At 31.6% G+C, this 21,351-nt stretch overlaps 4 protein-coding genes across 18 annotated transcripts; 2 read left to right on the plus strand and 2 right to left on the minus strand.

Moving 5' to 3' along the window:
* Positions 1-269: 269 nt before the first annotated feature.
* On the minus strand, positions 270-3,518 carry LOC122571169 (WW domain-binding protein 2). 2 transcript variants are annotated; one of them, XM_043734559.1, is made up of 6 exons: positions 3,358-3,518; positions 2,749-3,083; positions 2,491-2,643; positions 2,174-2,368; positions 774-859; positions 270-670 (listed from the first exon to the last, which is right to left on the minus strand). In XM_043734559.1, exons 1-6 carry the CDS (start codon positions 3,411-3,413, stop codon positions 623-625), a joined length of 873 nt encoding a protein of 290 aa, XP_043590494.1. In that variant the 5' UTR covers positions 3,414-3,518; the 3' UTR covers positions 270-622. The 2 variants fall into 2 exon arrangements, with proteins under 2 accessions (XP_043590494.1, XP_043590493.1); XM_043734558.1 differs by lacking the exons at positions 270-670; positions 774-859 and having other exon boundaries at positions 1,644-2,368.
* A 668-nt stretch (positions 3,519-4,186) lies between these two features.
* On the plus strand, positions 4,187-10,382 carry LOC122571177 (equilibrative nucleoside transporter 4). The gene is made up of 10 exons (XM_043734568.1): positions 4,187-4,598; positions 5,382-5,536; positions 5,633-5,761; positions 5,834-5,908; positions 5,994-6,217; positions 6,283-6,394; positions 6,471-6,638; positions 6,726-6,913; positions 7,017-7,257; positions 7,337-10,382. Exons 1-10 carry the CDS (start codon positions 4,429-4,431, stop codon positions 7,720-7,722), a joined length of 1,848 nt encoding a protein of 615 aa, XP_043590503.1. The 5' UTR covers positions 4,187-4,428; the 3' UTR covers positions 7,723-10,382.
* LOC122571179 (serine/threonine-protein kinase ICK) lies at positions 10,371-19,198 on the minus strand. Of its 14 annotated transcripts, none has more exons than XM_043734575.1 (13): positions 16,852-17,119; positions 16,480-16,572; positions 16,229-16,417; positions 16,047-16,151; positions 14,827-15,079; positions 14,268-14,389; positions 13,983-14,195; positions 13,306-13,653; positions 12,815-12,979; positions 12,120-12,245; positions 11,736-12,008; positions 11,135-11,346; positions 10,371-11,019 (listed from the first exon to the last, which is right to left on the minus strand). In XM_043734575.1, the coding sequence occupies exons 5-13, from the start codon at positions 14,986-14,988 to the stop codon at positions 10,898-10,900; spliced, it is 1,743 nt and encodes a 580-aa protein (XP_043590510.1). In that variant the 5' UTR covers positions 14,989-15,079; positions 16,047-16,151; positions 16,229-16,417; positions 16,480-16,572; positions 16,852-17,119; the 3' UTR covers positions 10,371-10,897. The 14 variants fall into 14 exon arrangements, with proteins under 14 accessions (XP_043590510.1, XP_043590509.1, XP_043590506.1 ...); XM_043734574.1 differs by having other exon boundaries at positions 16,644-17,119; XM_043734571.1 differs by having other exon boundaries at positions 16,047-16,241; positions 16,329-16,417; positions 16,480-17,119.
* Positions 19,199-19,457: 259 nt separating this feature from the next.
* LOC122571181 (2-oxoglutarate and iron-dependent oxygenase domain-containing protein 3-like) lies at positions 19,458-21,209 on the plus strand. The gene is made up of 5 exons (XM_043734585.1): positions 19,458-19,694; positions 20,080-20,517; positions 20,587-20,740; positions 20,816-20,942; positions 21,016-21,209. Exons 1-5 carry the CDS (start codon positions 19,579-19,581, stop codon positions 21,156-21,158), a joined length of 978 nt encoding a protein of 325 aa, XP_043590520.1. The 5' UTR covers positions 19,458-19,578; the 3' UTR covers positions 21,159-21,209.
* Positions 21,210-21,351: the final 142 nt, after the last annotated feature.

Raw genomic sequence — 21,351 nt, forward strand, 5'->3', positions numbered from 1 at the left:
TTATACATGTATATGCATTTAAAAATGCACGTAGCACAAGCTATTATAGAACATTTTACTTCCAATAAAGAGATACATACAGTTAAACACGCTGTGGCTAACGAAATTTTGTGTAAATTTAATGCATAAATTTTACTGAAGGCGATCAATTGTTATTTATTTTATATTTAATTATGTATATGTATGTACATGTACAAATATATTCAGCCTATAATTTTTAATAAAATATATGAATATAGATAAAGTGTTTCAATGTGACTTTCCCTGCATACTCATATATAGCAACTTTTATTTTATATATTCATTTAATTGCATAAAACACAACGCGATAGAACTTTTTTTTTTATAAATCGTTTATACAGTTTGACATTGCAAGTATAAATACTCGCATACTTTGAAGCATAAAAGTATAATATATCGTGTTATATTTAAAAATTGTGGATAGCATAGGGAAGATAGAAATATTGTTTCATTTAATTACACACACCAAAACGACATATATCAGAACCTAAAGTGGAATGCATATACCTGTTGCTATGCAATACAGCATATCATACATATAATACTAATTGAACAATGTGCTGATGTTACATCATCATTTTCAGACTTCAAGGTTGCATTTCTACTGATCCTTTTTCTCTGTTGCCTGTTGAAAACTTGGTGGACTTTCCTAAGATATATACAAAAGAACATTTATTTGTAGTATTAATTTTTGATTCCCAGATAATATTTAAAAATTATAATAAATGTATTATAATAAATGTTCTACTTACATAGTATGCAGGAGGTGGAACATAGGCGCACTGGGGTCTGTTTGGATCATAATATGCACTTTGAGCAGCTTCTGCTGCTTTTGCATCTGTAAATGATAAAAGGAATAAAACACTTATATAACAAAAACATTAAATTTTTATTCGAAAATATATTTAACTTTATGATAAGTCACATACATTTGTACATATTTGAAGTAGTAAATTTAAATTGATCTGGCATTTTTGATTTTTATAAAAAATATTGAGACAAATTAATTTTTTAAATATATATTTCGTAGTTTGCTCTTTCTAAGATTTTAAGAATTTTATTTATTTTATAACAGTATTGATAAATTTTATCATGTAGATAAAATCATAAAGCAAATCACTTTCAATATTTTCACATGGATCTTGAGATAGTTTGTTTAAAAAATTAATAAATTAGCACAATTTTTCAAACAGTAATAAAGTAGCAATATTTTGTGAAAGAACACTTTGGTTGAATGAGTCATTGAATATGCTAAAAATCTATATTCTTCTTAGTGCTATTTTAACGAAAAAGAAACGAAATTAACGATTGATATACTGTTTTGATAATTTATACTAACGAATAAATAAATAAAAAATAATTAACGAGCAATAATAACACTCGCGTATTTTTGAACTATCTCTGACAACTATGTGATAATAACTGAGCATAGTGAAAGTCAACCTTACTGCAGGTCAACCAAACCTGTTGTGCAATAATGTTGCATAATATTTAATACTTAAAGTTTTTCAAGTGAAATAAAAACTATGGTATTATTGTTCGATTATTTTGCGAACGAAATATATACGATTTTTATAATAGAGCAATATTTCAAATTGGTGGGTTTAAATAAAAACAGCAAGTTATATTTGGCTAAATTTTAATAACATAATATGTTCTTGTATTATAATGATCATCACAAAGCTATATATGATCGAAGCAGCAAAAATATAATACTTTAATATACAATAATAATTGATAAAAAAACAAATATTTAAAAATAATTTGATATTCACTGTTATGTGTATGTATTATATCATATGATCCTCATATCATAAAGAATAGTATAAGATACAAGTTCATTCATATATTCCTTCTTTGCACTTTTAATATACTAACTAATATTTTTTTATCTTTCATTTATTATAATTTATTTTAAAGACTTTCGAAAATTTGGCCATTATTCAGATAAAGTATGATACAAACATGCATACACAAAACATGTAGCACCATATGTTTAATAATTAGTAATTAGGCGGGTATGGATTGTAAGGATTTTGTTGTGGGTAATAGCCAGACTGTGTATAATTATTACCTTGAGAATATGGAGTATATGGTGGAGGATTTTGTGGATAACTGTTATATGCTGGCTGTCCATAGTTTGGATACGCACCTGCTTGGGACATTGGTTGGGCATTATAACTTGGATTAGCCCACCCAGGTGCTCCATTCTGTTGAGGTGGTGTCCAATTAGGTTGTTGACTGGAAGTGCCCCATGCACCTTGTGGCGGTGCATTTGCATATCCTTGATAAGGTGTATTTATACCAGGATACGGAGGTGGCATATCCGTCATATATACACTGTTTGCTATACAATATAAATTTACATTCCTTATGTGTGCATAAAACATTAAAATTGTGCTAATTGCAAGAAAACTAATAAGGTTCTTATTACATTGAAAAAATCTTAGAGAAAAATAGATGTTTAACCTGGTGGACTATGTGAAAATGCATCATTTTGTGGAAGCCACCCATAATAGCCAGTCTGTGTTGCTTGGTAAGCAGGTGGTGGAGCTGCATACCAATTTGATGTTGGTGGTTGATATGGTGGTGGAGCATCATTTGCAGGTCCATTACGCTGAGCTACAAATATGTAAAAACAGTTACATACAAAGCATCGTAATGTTCATAGACAGGCGATAAGAGAGAATTATTAAAGTTTATACCTGCTAATTATAACGAACTTACCCATTGCTGCTGCTCTTAACATAGCTTGACCAAATTCTATTGCACCACCACTTTTGAAATGCAATTTGAACTTGCATTCTCCAATCCAATTGCCATTTGGTTGAGCACGGCATTTACCTTTGATGTAATTAGCACCAAATATTGGCTGTTCTATTTCAACATCACATAGTGTTATAAAAGGAAAACTAAATGACTGCATCCTTTCTTTGAGATCTTTGGCATTAAAAATCATTCGATGGGTGGTCAGGTATAATCTACCATATTTGGTACCAGCAAATTCCACTTGTTCTGGTCCATGGAATTCCATTGTGACATTGTCACAAAATAATAATATGCTAAATAAATAAAGATTTTATTTGTTTATATCGTACTTAGTATAATATAGAAAAAACTGAAATGACGATGATTTGTATTAATTCTAACAATTTTACTGCAAATATTTGATATATCTTTGATGTAGTAATCATTAATCAGAGAAACGATTATTGATAAAAAGGAAGTTACATTCGGAAGGCCACGACGATAACTACGTTGTAAAAACGTCATAAGCAAGAACATGTGAAACAACGATCATATTATCAAAAGTTGCTAACATATTTTATAACTTACCATTCTCCGGCGTGTATTAGAACGCCTCCGTTAGCGTGCGCTGTATTTAACGACATATTTTTTTAACGTTTTCTCCAATACTGTTGAAATTTCTAGCAACAATCTTCCTTCATCAGCTGATTCATAAGTGATAAGTATGGCGCAGTGCGCACGCGCACTTATCTCAATATAATATATCTAACGATATAATATATGTGCACAATACGTATATGGTGAACTTGTATTTCACATAAATGCGTAACCATCTTTCTCAATTAAAATATTTTTGATGATATTGTTCAAAGTACTTTACTAACTGCTAAAAATTTAAACATGCATAAAGTATTACATATATATATATGCAAACCTATACTAAAATATGATTGTAACAAACTGATGTAATACCTTAGCGCTAAAGCAGAATTGAAACGCGTATACATTTTCGTATATATGTCTCGAGGATATACTTCATTTACAATTTATGTTTACTTTAGAAACTAATATGAAAAATAAGGGGAACTATATCTCTCGATACTTGTGTTCTGAAACGATTCTTGCCTTATTTAAATCCATATTTTGTAGCATATCTATTTTGACTCAAAAGCATTCATGGAATTAAATGCTTAATACTAAATAATTATTTTATATAAGAATTTACAAGGTCGATAGCTGGAAATTCTCCAAAGATTTATATGAGAACATCGATAGTACTTCTCGAGTTGAAACATCGTCATAATTTAATCCAAAGTGTTGAAATGAAAAAAGTTTAAATTCCTATATTCAAAATTCGCGGGAACACGGGGAGAAGAGACGCAAGTGCGCACGCAGAAATCAATGCCGCAAATTTTCAAAGCATGCGCCAGTGCACGAAGACAATCACGTCTGTACTACGCGTAAAGAAATAAATAAGGCAGTGATCAGGTGCAATTAACCGATTGGCAGGAAGTGTGTGGTGTAGTGGAATCAGACGGTTCTTTTTTAGTAAAAGCCGCCCAGTTGAAATTCTTCCGAAAACAATGAAATCATAAAACAGTTTAACGGCTAATTGATTACTGTTTTTTTCATTCTTAATACGCGTCGATCACGGCAGACATGGATGAAAATTTGAGCCGGGGCTACGTACAGTTAGGGAAAGCGAGGGGCATGAACGAATTCAAATTTTCCAATGGATTCACTCATCTGTCACCGCCTGTTGACAAATGCAACTTCATCTACTTCGCCCTTATACTTGGCGGCATAGGATTCCTCTTGCCGTACAACAGGTCACGCCGCAATCAGACACTATATTCTTCCGTGTGTCGGCAATCGAGTGTCAAAGACCTCTGTACCTTTAATTTACGTTTTTTTCTTGAAAGTAAAATCGAACTTGCGGTATACGCTTGTGCATGCTTATGTCGAACACCAAAACCATGTATACCTTATGTTTTGATATACAGTGGACCCTTGCATAACGCTAATTCGTATAACGTGATGAGAAGATCGTGACAATACTCGTAAAGCGCGATAAGCCGTATATAGCTGCTAGAAAAAGTATTTCAACCTTCTTTTTTTGCAATGAAGAATTTTTTTTAACAGATTTTATGTACTTCATTTTCATAGCATCAAATTTGTGTCATCATGTAAACATGCTACTAAATGATACGAAATGTAATGTACTTGGATCTGTTTAATTGGTTTATAAATGCTATGATAAATGCAATGTTATGCAAATACTTTTTGTAGCCACCGTATTTATATATAGGGAAGCTAACGGTTATAAAGGATGTAAAAATTTATCTCCTATCCTCGAACTGGTATAGCTGATATCAAAGAAAGATTCGTATAACGCGGAATATTGCATAAGGATCCACTGTACTTTTAATAGTGATTTTAGATCGTAAATGCTTGTTGAAAATCGATCAATGATCTCAGGGATGGTCATATGAGAATATTGCATGACTATATTTAGTAGCAGATTGTTAGTAAAAAATATTCCTAATAAAAAATATTAATTAGGTGAGTTTATTATTCATGGAACGTAACGTCGATGTGTCTGTTTCTTACAGTTTCATCATAGCGGTGGACTTTTTTCAAGCGAGGTATCCCGGAACTACTGTAATATTCGATATGTCAGTTGTCTACATTATCATGGCCTTTTTCGCGGTTTTTGCAAATAATATTTTGATCGAAACATTGTCCCTAAACACACGGATAACATTTGGTAAGAATTAACAGCCAGTGTAAAAATTTTTGTATTAAGTATATGCTATTTTGTATAAAAATATGCTATTATTTAATACACTAATATGAATTGTAGGATATCTGGTAGCCTTCGTCACCTTAAATTTTGTTGTGATTTCCGAGATCTGGTGGGAGCCTTTTAACGTGGCTACTTCTTACACGATTAATTTAGTCGTCGTTGCAATAGTATCGCTGGGCTGTACCGGTAAAGAATGCTTTGTGTCATGAATTCCATGAAAATTCACACTTTATATTAAAATTGCTATTTTTTAATTAGTTCAACAATCGAGCTTTTACGGATACACTTCCATGCTTCCCAGTCGATACACGCAGGCGGTGATGATTGGAGAAAGTGAGAAATAAACACTCAAATAATTGTTTTATTTAAAGTATCGAATTGACGAAATATTAAAAAAAAAACATGTATTTTCTTGTAGGCATTGCTGGCCTTTGGGTATCAATCAATCGAATATTAACGAAGTCTTTGCTTGACGATGAACGTAGCAACACATCCATGTTTTTCGTTTTATCGAATAGCACGATTCTAATGTGCTTCTTACTAAACCAAAAAGTTCGCAAGACTGATTTCGTGCAGTTTTATATAACATTATGTCAAGAAAGAAATCGAATTACATTAGAACCGACGGAAGATGTTGGTTTGGTACGTATCAATTATTATTAACCAACAATTTTAATTAAATAATATTAAATGTTTTTTGCGAATAGATGGATCCATTGGATCAGGTCGGGGACCCTTCGAAAGGTCAGTATGGGGTTCTAAAGATTCAGACTAGTCCTTTAGGAAATGAATCTGCAAGTGGAAACACCGAGCTAAATGGTAAAAATTACAATTTATTTCTAGTGCGTCGAATAACATTTATTTGTGGTAATAAGTCAATAGTTTTTATTTTTAGGAACAAATCAGTATTCACCATTCTCATTCAGTAACCCAGTATATGAACCTGGCGCGCCATCAGGAAATCCTCCTGGTAGCGCTGGTCCTACATACAAAGTTGAAGATGTAGTTGTTATGAGAGGAACGTATGGAACTCAAACTAGTAAACCGTGGTCTGAAATCAAAAGTACCATATTCTTTAATTCTAAATTTTTATTATACCATAAAATTAATTTTTCTTCACGAAAAACTAACATACATGATATTTTTTAAGAGGGTTTTCTTGCAAGACTTGAAGTGGCAAAGATAATATGCCCATATATGGCTAGTATTGGTCTAGCATACTTTGTAACACTTTGTTTGTACCCTGGAATTATGTCAGAAATTATTTCTTGTGAGCTTGGATCATGGATGCCGGTAATTTTGATGACAGCGTTTAATGCTTCTGATGTATTGGGCAAGGTATAAAGAATTTTAATGTCTCGAATATATATTCGCCGAATATACATTCACCTAAAATTTAACAGTTGCGCGCATATGGATATCTTGTTATTTAATATTTCAGATACTTGCTTTGATTCCTTACGATTGGAAACGTACCCAGTTACTATCATTTGCGAGTATTCGAGTTATATTGATTCCTTTATTTCTACTTTGTGCATTACCTAGAAGTACTCCAATATTTTCTGGAGAGGGATATCCATTGCTACTTTCTTGCTTGCTTGGCGTGACAAATGGCATCGTTGGATCGGTACCAATGATGCAGGCACCTACAAAAGTACCGGAGGGACATCGTGAATTAGCAGGTATTATATACTATATGTATATTTAAATTTTCATTTACGATGATGACTCATTTCTTACAACGTTACTGTATCTTTTTAGGGAATATTATGACTTTGTCATATACTACAGGTTTGACAGTAGGCTCGTTATTCGCATACATACTGGATACTCGTTTCGAGCTACCAGTCCAGTCGAAAGATGTATGCTTTAATGCATTAAATCCATCAGTAATGCCACTTAATAATACAACACCAAACATTTTAACAACTATTATGTCTTCCGCATTACCCACGTTAGAAAACGTTACACCAAAGGTAAAAACTACTGTAACTGTCTTGTCAACTATTTTAACATCCACTTTGATGTCTAATAATACTACCGTTAGTACATTAACTACTGGTGTGATGGAAGCATCCACAACTATATCCCCGAAGATGTTTGTTAACGTTACCGCTTCAGTTAATAATGCAATTTTACAACACTAGGATACGCACGTTTGTGTGCTGTGTTGAATCTGGTGCTTTATCTAAATAATTTTATTCAAATAATTTATTATGATGTAGAATCTTATTTATTGATTTGTAGATTATAATTATTTATTGGTTTAAATTATCGCAGTATTTTCCGTACAAAATGATACCAATAAGTTTGTAAAATGTTAAAGAGATTTTGATTCCACAGAACGGTAGTTAAAATCGCCAGATTGAACACACACACAAAAATTCGAGTTCTCGATCCTTATGGTTTCGTAAATATTGCAGTAATTATTTACTCGAGTTTTTATCGGAATTTATTAACGAGTAAAAGATATTTTTAACAAAAAGAGTGATCAGGAGTCAATAAAACAAACACGGAGTAATGTTGTACCCACATTACGTCCAATAAATAGTTCTTTTTAACTCCTGTAGAATAATTAAGCCAGAAAAAAGCTTTAAAAGTCTTCTTCGATGATATTATTGTGTCTTTTATATAATTGTGGCTAATTTTATAGCCGTCTACTTATTAAATTTTATTGTTAAACGCAAAAAAAAAAGATTCAAATATATAGCTGTAAAATTTGTTGCACGCGAGAAGGAGAGCAAAAGATCTTTTTAATCCTTAAATAATATGATGACGAATAATCGTAACTCGACAGAGACAATCCTAATGCGTTAACTCATAGTGTTCCTTTATTTATTTAGGCAATTTTAAGAATTAAGAAAATAATATTTCTCTTAAAGTTTCTGTCTAGATAAAAAAGAAGAATCTTCTACTGAAAATAGTATTTGACTTCGTATCATTTAAGGATTAAATCATATCCTTCGATGAGTTGTTTCTTAATTTAAAACTTGTTAACTTTATGTTAATCCTAGAACTGTCCGGAACGACACGAAAAAGAGGGAAATTATATCCAAACGATATTCAAAGTCCTTCCTGGTAGTTCTGAGCACTGTACTTGTTAGATCAATGGTTGAGACGTAGCAAATTTACGCGATCTAGTTATCGTGCAAGTATATTCTGTAAGAGATTGTTATATGTCTGCGTGAATAGTTAATAATTATAAATGTAAGATATATATACTTACAACATACTTCCGTATGAAACGAAGAAAACGATGAAAAAAGAAGAAAAGCATGTGTTTTTTTCGAGCGCGTAGTTTTTTACCTAAGTTAATACGCCCAGAAACATATCCATATTGTTGCGTGGAAAAGTTTATAATCAAATATTCTCAATCTTTGTAGCCACTGAATGAAACTTTACACACTGGATAGGTACATTATGCAAAAGATCATATTTTCACGCGTTGTCATATAGAAGTTAAACGTATAATTAAAAAAGAGAAGGAAGGGTAGATTCTTTACCAGAATTCTTTTCACTATTTCTTTCTTAACGTTTGTTTTATATTAAATCACATAATGAAGCTCATCCAAGCTCGTGAATTAAATGGACTTAACCGACAATTTAAAGCTCGGAAGCATTTTTACGAACGTTCCAACGATGGATTACACTTCAAAGTATAAAAGATTACATCTTAATAGATAAATGTATATGCGTAATATTCACCAAATGTACCACCCATCCAAACAGCTTACAGTTGTATTTCATATATTCAAAATATATCTAGAAATCGTTTAGAGATGAAGCATACACACACACACAAACACACAACACACACATGAACCCGGGATTACACGTAAAACATACACACGTAAGAATTGTCTATACATACCCATACACACTCAAATTCGAGGTAATGCAAATTAATCATATCAATCTTCGATTCGTATCATCGATTCTATCACAATTTCTCTTGTACGATGGTTTGTTTTATCCGATCGTAATCCGGATGCACAAAACGTCGACACCTTTTTCAGACTCAGTGTGGAGTAAGATTGTTAAGATTAGCGGAGAACCGACAAGTCGTTACGTACATGTCATGTGTATATCTTTACTCTCAACATATCGAGATATGGAGTGGGGTTTTGAAAATTTATCAAATAGGAAAATTTGAGAAAAGTATTGGAGGATCTTCAGTACAGGGAAAAAACGAAAACACGGCACGTTCCTTTCTGAGATATTTTTTTATGAGATGAATTCCAGTTTTACAATCGCATCGTAGGCGAGAAAAGATATTTTAGTGGTTCGTTAAGCGACTACGGTATATTTTTTATTGCCCTTTCATTAGTATCGTAAACTTGCAATATAAGTTCCATGATATATCTGCTAAAACCTATGTCAGAGAAAAGAAACGAAAAGAAAAAAAAAATGCACGTGGGAGAAAGATACTCGAAAGGTCGAACGTAATTAGGGGAATTTATACGAGGATTACTAAAAAAATCGTAATAGAATTATGAAATGAGTGATGAGGTATGATTATGAGTGTACAGTATAAGAATGCTTCTTAAACGATTGTGTGTAGAAAATACGGAGAGTCCTTTTGTTTGATAATCATATTTTTCATTAAAATGTAACTATCCGTATGTCAGATACGACATGGAGTAATATTCCGTACAGCCTTTAATATATATATATACTCGTTAAAAGAGTACGTATACAAAGAAGGGCAGATGTGATCAATTTTTACATTAGTCTTCTACGTATCAGAAGTTACTCCACATCGTAATTAATAACATGTACAAATAATAAATATGTATATATATATATATTATATTCTTTAATATATCTTATCCAAGTATAATACTCTTTACGAATCAAACATTACACTCTTGATCACTATCATTAATCGATACTGTCTCCTATATTAGTTTCCTTTACATCAATTAATTGATCTCGTTTTTTTGTCTTTCCTTTACTAAAAAAAGAAGGGGACAAATTAATGTACTGAATGCTATACGTATTATCAAAATACTGTCACTTAATCGGCAATAATTCGCAATAATATTTGTTAACAAATTTAAGTGACACAAATCTCTTTTTTTTTCAGACTTCCCTACCTATTACAATAAGCTAAGGCCGGTTCATTAGATATTAACCAAATCGGTTTAAGAGTATAATCACTAAAGCGGCTTAAAAAATAATTAATCAGCAAAGTGATTATGCTCTTAAAGACCGTCAAACCTTTATGTTTCCTTTACAGTGGAATGAAATGGTAAACGCCATTCTATCACAGTTAAATAAATTGAATACGCTAAGTTATATGTACGCATAGTTTTCAAACAGTCATTTGAGATACTTAGCAGCCCAGTCTGTTCGACCATGAAGACTTCCGCTGCCTTTTGTGTTCAGCACAGTTCCGTATGCGATTGGTTGATGTGTTCCTTTATTTGTATTTTCTATTGAACCCATAATTGTTAATAGTAATAAATTAATAACTGAGATTCAATGATCAACGTTGAAAGTATCTAAGATAGAAAGAAATATTTGACTTGAAAAATGGACAAGGTTAAGAATACTTACTGATATTCTGTGTACCATAAACGCTGGGATAAGGCAACCTTAAAGTTTGATCGGTGAGGTATCGATTTCGTGGAATGTAATATTGTCTCGTCTGATTCTCAACAGAGTTCTTAGGTACCCAGAAGGAATCGGTGAATTCTTCGTACTTTTCCATCGGTTGACCAACCAGGTTCCGTATTAATCTAGGCCTGTTCGGGTCGGAGTCACCGTTTCTTCAAAAATAAACAAGAAAACGAGAAACCATTAGACGAAATCTCGGTTAAAATAAATCGATTAAATACTTGAATCTCAGGAATTCATCGATTTAATTTATTGAACATCTTTTGATTTACAATGGAAGGCGGATAGTGTACAAAGTATAAAAAAAGAAAATCTAGTCTGAGAAAAGGATTCTCGAAAATCAGTCACGTCCATTAAACAGCACCTAATTACGAGTAAATAAAAGGAATAATCTCAAAAGAAATATCCTATCATATCCAGACACGTGAAACATTTGCGAAGCTCGTTTTCCCAGATCATACAATACAGCAACGTACATCCCAGTATTGTCAGCGAACAGGGAATCAGGATTTGCTTTAGTAGATCTCGAAACATTCGATACCTGGAGGCTAAACTCGCACTTGGACCAGCGACGTATCGAGCAACGGCGATGTAATGTTGCTTCCCCGATGCTTTTCGACCATTCTTCGCGTTTGATGGCTGCAACTGATTCCAATTGATGGTCGATGGCTCGTTCCAAGCTGGCAGCACCCAGTTTCCGTTGCTCTGCCGCGTATTCTCTGGCAAATAATTGGCATTCCAATTGGCACGGTTCTCTTTGTATAGTCGTTCTGGGACAAGCTTTGCGTTCACGTTCTCGGGAATGATCTTGCTACTGACGTGGACAATTCAAGGATTAGATTTTATATAGAGTTGTATCGCGGTACGCAGGGAGGATTCCTACTTAATACGCAGCTTTTCGATTTAGGAAATTCGAGCAACGCACCCCAAGAGCTCAGCAAACTCGTCCTCGTCCAATTTTTGGGGATTGCTTTCGCGCATGTAACTATTATGGTTCAACAAAGGTAGTATCGTTTGCTGTTGCTGTTGCTGCATCATTTTCTCTTGTGCTCTGTAATTAAGTGCAAGCTCGTTAGATATTTTTAAATGTTGATTTCTTAGCTCTTAACATATGAAGTTAGAACTATCGATATTCTTTATCAAAACCGAATCCTTGATGGAGGTTTTTTCAACATTATGTTAATTATTTCGTATCATAACGATTTTCTCATAGTGATTCATAAGTTCATAAGAATACTATCAGGAATCGTAAGTTTCGCAACTTACGACAACTATGACGCACTTTATGCTCATCACTTCATTTATTGAAAGAAACAAATACATAAAATGAGTTAAGAGGAAGATTCTATGCCTCAAGATAAAACGGAAATCGAGAATAGCAAAATTGCATCGGATTCTTCGTTTTCCAGAGAATCGAATTTAAAAACTTGTTTTCTTCTCTTTTTGTTTTTATTTGTCGAAATTAAATTGTGATATAGAAAAACATATTGGAAAATCGCTGGCAATATGTTTTTGACATTTATCAATTCAAGGCAAATTCGATCAAAAAGTATCGAGATTCTTGTGTAACTCTACCTTCATGTGCCAGGGTATAAAGGTAGAAATATCGATTCAATTCACCTGGATTCCATCGAAGTCCTGAGTACTTCTTGCTGGGCGTAATTGTACGATTTAGGAACAGGGGGTGGAAGATTCACTTTGTTCAAAACGAGATCTCGTTGAGATGTGACACCGATCTTTGTACTATTAATTATACGCGGGATGTTCGTTTGGAAATAGGGATACCTATAAAAGCATTATTTCAATGATTATTAGTTATTTCTTATTACAGTCTACAAAGTGGATCAACTAAATGAGATTACATAAATTTCTGCCTAATCTATTATCGTTGTATGAAAAAGTCCGTTGAAACAAAATTGTCACTAATACAACAAAATGAACACTATTAATAAACCCTTAAAAAGTAGAAGTAAAAGTAAAAGTACAACAAATAAAAGTCTAGCAAATAATGGTGAAATATTATTTTTGTAATTGTCCGTTCCATTTAGCTGATCCATTACAGGATGGATCGAATGTACAGATATTTTCTAGGTAACTTGTAAAAGTTTTACCTTAAGGATTGCTGTGCTGTAGGCCTTTTAATAGGATTCCACTGTAACATATCTTCCATAAGTATTACTGCTTCTTGGCTAGCATTTGGTATTAAAACGGTTAACGATGTTCGAGAAAAGTTTGGAAACTTGAAATTCATAGCGGCAGCCAGTTGATATCCGTCTGGCCAATCATCCTTCTCCGGCGTGCCAATGACGGAACATATTTTAAAGATTTCGTCGATTTCGCTTTTCCCGGGGAAAAGTGGCCGAAACGTGTATAGTTCGGCCATGATGCAACCCACCGCCCAAATGTCAATCGGGCTGTTGTAAGTCGTGGAATGGAGCAGCACTTCCGGTGCTCTGTACCTGAAATGAAACCCTTAAATTAATTAAAAAGAAAATTCTTAATTTCTCTTACGGATTTCAATTCATATTCGTTTCTATTATCATTATTACAAATATTAATATTATAAATATTAATATATAATATTAATTTTAAGTACGGATACAACTGAAAGATAAGATATTGTCTTTTATTAACTCAAAAGATTAAAGAGAGATTAAAAAGATTTCTTTATTATTTCATCCCTTATTATTCATTAAAAATCACTTTACAATTTTCTTATTCATTTTAAATAAGTCGTCCAATGGATGAGAAATATAATATTGTCAATTTTTGACTAAATAGATATTACCATCTAGTGGATACGTAATCTGTGTAAGGCGGCCTTGAACGTATTTCTCTGGCCAAGCCGAAATCAGCAATCTTCACCAGTTCTGGCCCCATACATAATAAATTTTCAGGTTTCATGTCGCGGTGGAAAAAGCCATGTTTATGCATGAACGCCAGTCCTTGAAGCACCTGGTACACTATATTCTTGATTACCGGCTCAGGGAAAAGTTTGTCCCTGTTACATAATACATTCATGAAAGTCTATTCCCTAAAAGTTGGATAGATAATTCAATAAATTTTTTTTTACCTGTCCTTCATTAGTTGGTAAAGATTCTCCTTCATGTATTCAAAGACGAAATACAACACGTCGTTTTCACGAATTACTTCCTTTAATTTGACTACATTCGCGTGACTAAGTTTTTTCAAGGACTACAAACGAGAAAAATTGGAACGAATATTTAAGTAATTTCTTTTTCATTCTGAACGCTGGAATTATTTTAATAACTAATTTCCGTCAGTGAATAAATTAGTTATTAATTTTAAATACAATCAAAGAATATATGGAATCTAAGAATTCGGAAAATAACGCGTACATCTGTAGGAACAAGTTATTATCTAGACTATGAATTTTTATAAAAGTTCATACATTTACTTGGCAATTGATAAAAAAAAAAGACAAGCTAAAAATTACAATGCATACTCTACTTTGTATATCTGACATATTTCTGCATACAATAATTTGTTCAATGCACTTTTACAATTTTAAATTTTGTATATAATGCGTCAAAGATCATAGTCCAACGATAAGGTCAAATTACGAATTCTCTTGCTAGAATCTATAAAATAAATTATTCTTTTTGCATTACTTTAACTTCGCGCAAATTCATCGCCTCTTCCCACGAATAATATTTCCTCTTCATTCTTTTTATGGCAACCTTTTCCCCGGTATCGATGCGTTCCCCAAGAACAACGGAACCGAATGTTCCATCTCCTAATTGGTTTAATGTTATGTATCGATTCATTTTCATCGATGTTCGAATTGTCGAATGTTTACAACATTTCTTCAGCTTGCGGACTGATTGTTCGTCTCAAAGTACTCTGGATGCATCATATTAATTTCTAAAACAAAAATTGCCACTTTTTTTCATAACCTTGAAAAAATTGATTCAAGATTATTTTCAAAGAAATTCAATTCTTAGATTGAATTTTCTATTGAAATGATATTTCGACGGATTGTTCTCCTAACCATATTCGCAATACTAGTATCTAGTAATATTATTAATGATTAATAATATTTTAATCCTTAATTGAAATTAGCACGAACGAAATTTCATGCGAATTTTGTTTCATCATCTTATCGTTATTTATAACATCCGTAAACATTATCATCTTCTTACTTTCCGCTTAATAATGATCATAACAATAATGAATATCGATCATGATTATTAAACTTGTTTGACTTTATTGATGTCCAAAATAAAAAGGTATATTTTGGTAAATTCCCAATCATAATAGCAATAACGTGATTTTCACTAATGATAACTGGTAAAGATTATTATAATGCAATGTATTAATAACTCAATAGTCGAGTAATAATCATTATTCTTAATACGTAGAAGATGACGTACGTTAAATCATTATAATAGTTATCTAAAACTATTTAAATTTACATGAATTGTTAGTTAATGCGGTATTAGAGTGCCCATTAGAACATTCGATAAGTAATATAATTATATAAAATGGATATTCATTTGTTATGAATTTGTTATGACATTTCGTAATCTTCATTTACAAAGCGACGTTGATGTCAATGTGTAGTTGCGTTCATCTGGCTCTTATGTAACATGAGAAAGGATCAAAGCGTCCTTTTACTGTTTCTTTCAGCAAACGGAGACACACATTTTTCTTGTAGAAATGTCTTTAAATAGTAGATAAGTATTTGATTAGATTAATCAAATTATTACCTTATTTATCTTATCTTTCTCTCAGGTTTCGTATCGTCAGTGGATTATTACTAATTCATCGCTAATTCGAAATACGACTTTTCCATATTACATTACCCGAAGTAGAAAGATTAAGACCCTACCAAGGCTATCTACGTAGCGACGTTTCATAGATGCGTATTAGACACGTTGATGGCTATAGTGGCAAGTACGTTTGCATGCAGCGGTCATTGTAAAGCAATGTGCACCTGTTCGCGAAAAAACAATCAACAGAAGTTTTCGTCATGACGACTGGACATTGTCAGTAATCGGTAGCGAGACGTACGTGTGCGTTACAGCTACAAACGAATGTATTGATATAGAAGAAAAGCGTCTTCCTCGTCGCTCGATGCTTTAAAATAATGACAAAACAAAATGTATCTTACTGTACGCTTCGTTAATTGAATATCGACATAGATCATATTGGTCGTGTCTAGCAGAATACTCGTAGAGGCTTAACTCTTCTGTTAGTTATCTATACGTTACATAAATTAATATATTAGTCATCTGTGTGTTCATTAATATTTATTTATTCACCTTTTATAATCGTAACATCTGTCTTTGACAGAGAAAAGAAAAGAAGGAGAATTTTATCGGATTATTTATCTCCTTCTCTGTTTTATCTTTTTCCTGGAGAAATAAAATTCGATATAACGGGTAAATTATTCTATCTGATAAGATTTACTTATAACATCGCTCACCAAACAATAGTTAAAATTACTAAAAGTTTATTATTCTTTGAGATTAATTTTTATGTTTCCTCGTTGTTCATTGATATCGATCGATATCACAGTGATAATCGGGACAATTTGTTTGATATCGAAGATAACAATAACAACAATGAACGATCATGAAAAATCTTTACTAGAGAAAAATCGTGCAATTGATTGAAGGAAAGGCTGTACACACTTCAACTAGCTTATACCACTTGTTGGAAGTTGTTGGAGTTAAAGTTTCACTGCTAACGGAAATGCTATCGAGAAAATACTGATATACAGTTCGTAAAATATGAAACGGTATGCCGGTACCGATGTGTAGGTACAATCGCACTGAATTGTTAGCTGAATTTCATTTAGTTTGAAATATTGACACTTGTTACTTCTTAGATATATGAACGTATTTTGCTAAAGACACGTGTACTTTATACGTCGTTTATATGAATAAATGTGTAATTAGGTGCATGAATAAATAATGTGGTGGCATTTTTTGTCCATTTGTCAACAGATGTAAAATTGACGTAAAGGAGAAATAACAACTACCGTCAATTCGAATAAAAAATAATAAGATAAAAAAAAATCGTAGATAAAGAGATTAATTTTAAATGCATGATATAAATCGATAATCGCTAACAGTTACTGCTGTTTTATAACTGGACTTCGGATTATGTATTTACGTATTTATGGGAAATTTGAAAGCATAAGCACGCGTAAGATGCAAAAATTAATATTCAAGGCACAGTACTATCTGTAGCAATATTTAGTGCTTCAAACAAATTTCTGTCCATGTTCTATCCATTTAGTTATATTCATAAAAATATGAATTCATATAAATCCGCAGTCTATCGGCAACTAGAGAATTTTAAAACTTTGAAACCTCGGAAATTGAAAGATTTCGGATTAAAAATTTTTGCAAAATAAAAAGATTGTATCTTGCAAGAATCAAGATTATAGGTAAGTAGTTTCGACAGTAAAAGGTACGATAGTAATTACGTCTTAGAATGATTTTGTTCGATGAGAACAACGTAGGTCAACATCAAGATTAGCATTTTCCTTACGTTCGCATGTGGACAATTTTCGTAACGGGTCAGTCATGCGAGAATATAGATTTTCTTAGGTCTCACGATTCAAGAAAACGGCTAAGTGTATGTATAATAGTCCATTACTCAAGTTCTGACCTTCTATCAAAAGTTATAGCGTTACTTTCTCATTTATTACGATTGTCAGTATGTTCCTAATTAACTTGACAGCAAAGTTCTAGGTAATTTACACGAGTTTGTTATTGTATAATAAAAAAAAAAAACGCTGGATTACAGCAGCAGTTAAATAATAAGATATAAATATTAATGAACTAATAAATGATCGATTGTAATTCATTTGCTACCCGACATTCAATACTTTTATTTCAAAATCATATTGAAAAATGTTACGCGAAATAATGATGCAAAAATAATTAATACTACAGAACAGTGTGGAATAACATGGAACGTGATAAATCAAATTTAAATAGAATAAAAATTTCATCTCGGTAAATTCACGATCAATTGAATCTATTCGATCGTTTGCAATTCTTCGCCAATACCTGCTAACATTATACAATATAGAAAATATTATACAAATAACCAATACGTAAAAAACAAAACCGATCAATCAACGTAAGATCGTACTATAATTAACACTTGTTTTAATATATTTTGCACGATTTAACTGCGCGTTCTTAATCCTCAAATATTTAATTTACTTATAAAAGGATTACTTTGGAAATTTTTACGTTCAATGCGAACGTGGGACAAAATTCAAAAGTTTTGAAATCTGACGAAACAACTAAAGTTAAGCAAACGGCTTAAGTTTATCGTATCGTAGTTTAACCGGAAGCGTTAGGAATTGGAGGCATTGTCCGTTCAAATTTCAATATTCACTGTGACTTGGAAAGCGTGAACGAATATGATGATTTTAATTTTTACTTACAACGAAAACCATTTGGCTCACCAACATTCCACGTACGTGATTACCTTTCTGCGCAATGTTCCTTCGCAAACTGTTAATCGAGCGGCCATGCTTCACCGTGTGTAGTCATGGTTACAAGTACTAACTGAAACTTGTACCATTGGTGGTTGTTTTAACCCTTATTGTGATAATTCGTTGGCTGATCGCATTCTTTTTCATTGATGAAAATAAAACAAACATCGAATTTTACAACTGTTATAAATAATTCAATTATAAGCAGAAATATTATTGTAGAAAAGAAGATGGTACATAACGAAAGCAGTACCATTTGCAAAAGGTCAACTAGTATTTATAAAAGTCTAAAGAAATAGGGTAATCAAAGAAATTCGACATAAGAATCGTGCAATTAGTATTTAAAACGGTTGCTTATAAAATTGAATGAATATTAAATGAATTTAAAATAAACAATTTTGAGACTTAATATTTCATTTAAGGTTGAGATGTTACCGAGTATTGCTGGTTCATAAATACAAATAAATAAGTAACGAATAAACACATTTATAAATTGAAAATGATATGATTCAAAAAATACCTTATAAGAGATATAGACGGCTAAAATACAAAAATACAAATAAATGGTAAATATTGCATGTTTGTCAATGACAAATAGCAATGATATTTAACCTTTTCGATTGTATTTATAACGAAAGTGAGAGTATCAATTTTTAGATATGTATATTAAAATTATTAAATCGGATATTACTGTACATATCGCTAAAGCTCGTGCAAATATATATATATATGTTTCGAAATATTTTGATGTAACTGAATACACTTCGAAATATTTTTCACTTTTGTTTTACGTAGTACTTAATAATACTAGATTAGGTATATCAAAAATACAGTGATAGAAACAAACAGAAAGCAAGTCTTTTGTACAGATGTTAATACTGTCGAAGAAATTGTATTAATAATGACACAAGAAACTAAGAAAGCAAAAAAGAAACAAGTAAAAAAAGAAAAAACAAACCAAAAGGATGAGAAAAGTGAAGAAAATGTAAAAGAGGACACAAGTGAAAATATCAAGTTGTATGTGAAATAAAAATCAATCAATTAGTTTAAAACATTATTGAAAATACAATTTATTTGTGTAAAGTGCTAAATTTACAAATATTAGTTATTATGAGTAAAATGCTACGTCTTGTTTATTAAGATTTTTAATGTAAATTGAACATAAATATTGTTGTATAGGTTAATATGTTTAGACATTCTCATAATACGATGTGATATGTTACTTTTTAATATACATATATTATTTCTATATTTTTTCTTATTTAATATATTTTATACAGTTTACGTTATCTATGAAAGATTAATTTTACATAACTTTTCTCAAATGTATTTTGCTAACTTGGTTATGATAAATTATTTTAAAAATATATGAATAAAATTTATGAGATTTATTATTTTGCAGAAAATATGGGCCCTCTGTAAGATTTCCTTATCAGAGGGTATGGTCTCGTACTGCCCTAATATTTGCAGTATTATTCATAGTTTGGTATAGTAGTCGACAGGGTAAAGAAATTTATTTGGCTAAACAGAGAGAGATTTTATTAAGTCGCACTGTGAATGTTATATGTTCAAGCGATTATGAAGCTGAAATAAGTACATATCCTGAATGTGTACCCGAAAGATGTGGAAGAATAGTTACAGATAAATTAGTGTCATCAACAGAAACTGATGTTTTGTTGAAAATGGCAGTAAATGGTTTGAATTTAGCTGGTTCTGATGGAGGTGCAAGTATTTTGGACCTTCATTCTGGTGCTCTGAGTAAAGGTCAAGGCTTTATAGATATTTACACTTTACCAGAAGCAAAAGAAATATTCAATAGTGCTGATTTTGCAATTTATAAGTATATAAATTCTTCATAGTTATTTAAAACAATATCATCTCCAATTTTGTAATTCTACAACATTTGCAGAGTAGCGAAGACTAAGATACAACATGCAGTAGCGCATAACTTTGGAATACCTTCAAACAAAATATTTTTAACAAAACCTACGTTCTTTTCTCGAATGACTAATGTGTCTGCAAAAACGATACATGACGAATATTGGCATCCTCATGTTGATAAGGTGCATAAATTATTAAATAATTTATAATTATATAATTTATCTATTTTGAAATTTTTATTTTTATTTTTATTATAGGAAACATATGAATCTTTCCACTATACTACTTTACTTTATCTGAGCGATTTTGGAAGGGATTTTGAAGGAGGTCGATTTATGTTTGTCGATAAAAATAATGTAAAAACTGTGATAGAACCTCGTAAAGGTAAACGATGATTGCAAAGAAAAAATACTGTTAATAAGCGAGAAAAATGTATTATTTCAAGTTTCTTTTATAGGTAGAGTATCTATGTTTACTTCAGGTAGTGAGAATTTACATGAAGTTGAAAGAGTACAATCAGGAACTCGATATGCGTTAACCATATCTTTTACATGTGATCCAAATGCCGCAATTTCTGATCCAAATTATCGAATAAAATAAGAAAAGTAAGATCATTGTATAAGCAAAAAATATATTATTTTATATTAGAAATTTACTTATTTTAAAATATTCCTTCTAATAAAATATCTCATTCCAAAAGAAGTTTGTATGTAACTATATGCATATATTAGATATTTATATAATATCAACATATGTGCGTGCAAATTGTTGAATTTATATCTACAAGAATTAC

This window comes from Bombus pyrosoma, linkage group LG9 (genome assembly GCF_014825855.1).
Source record: "Bombus pyrosoma isolate SC7728 linkage group LG9, ASM1482585v1, whole genome shotgun sequence".
NCBI lineage: Eukaryota > Metazoa > Arthropoda > Insecta > Hymenoptera > Apidae > Bombus > Bombus pyrosoma.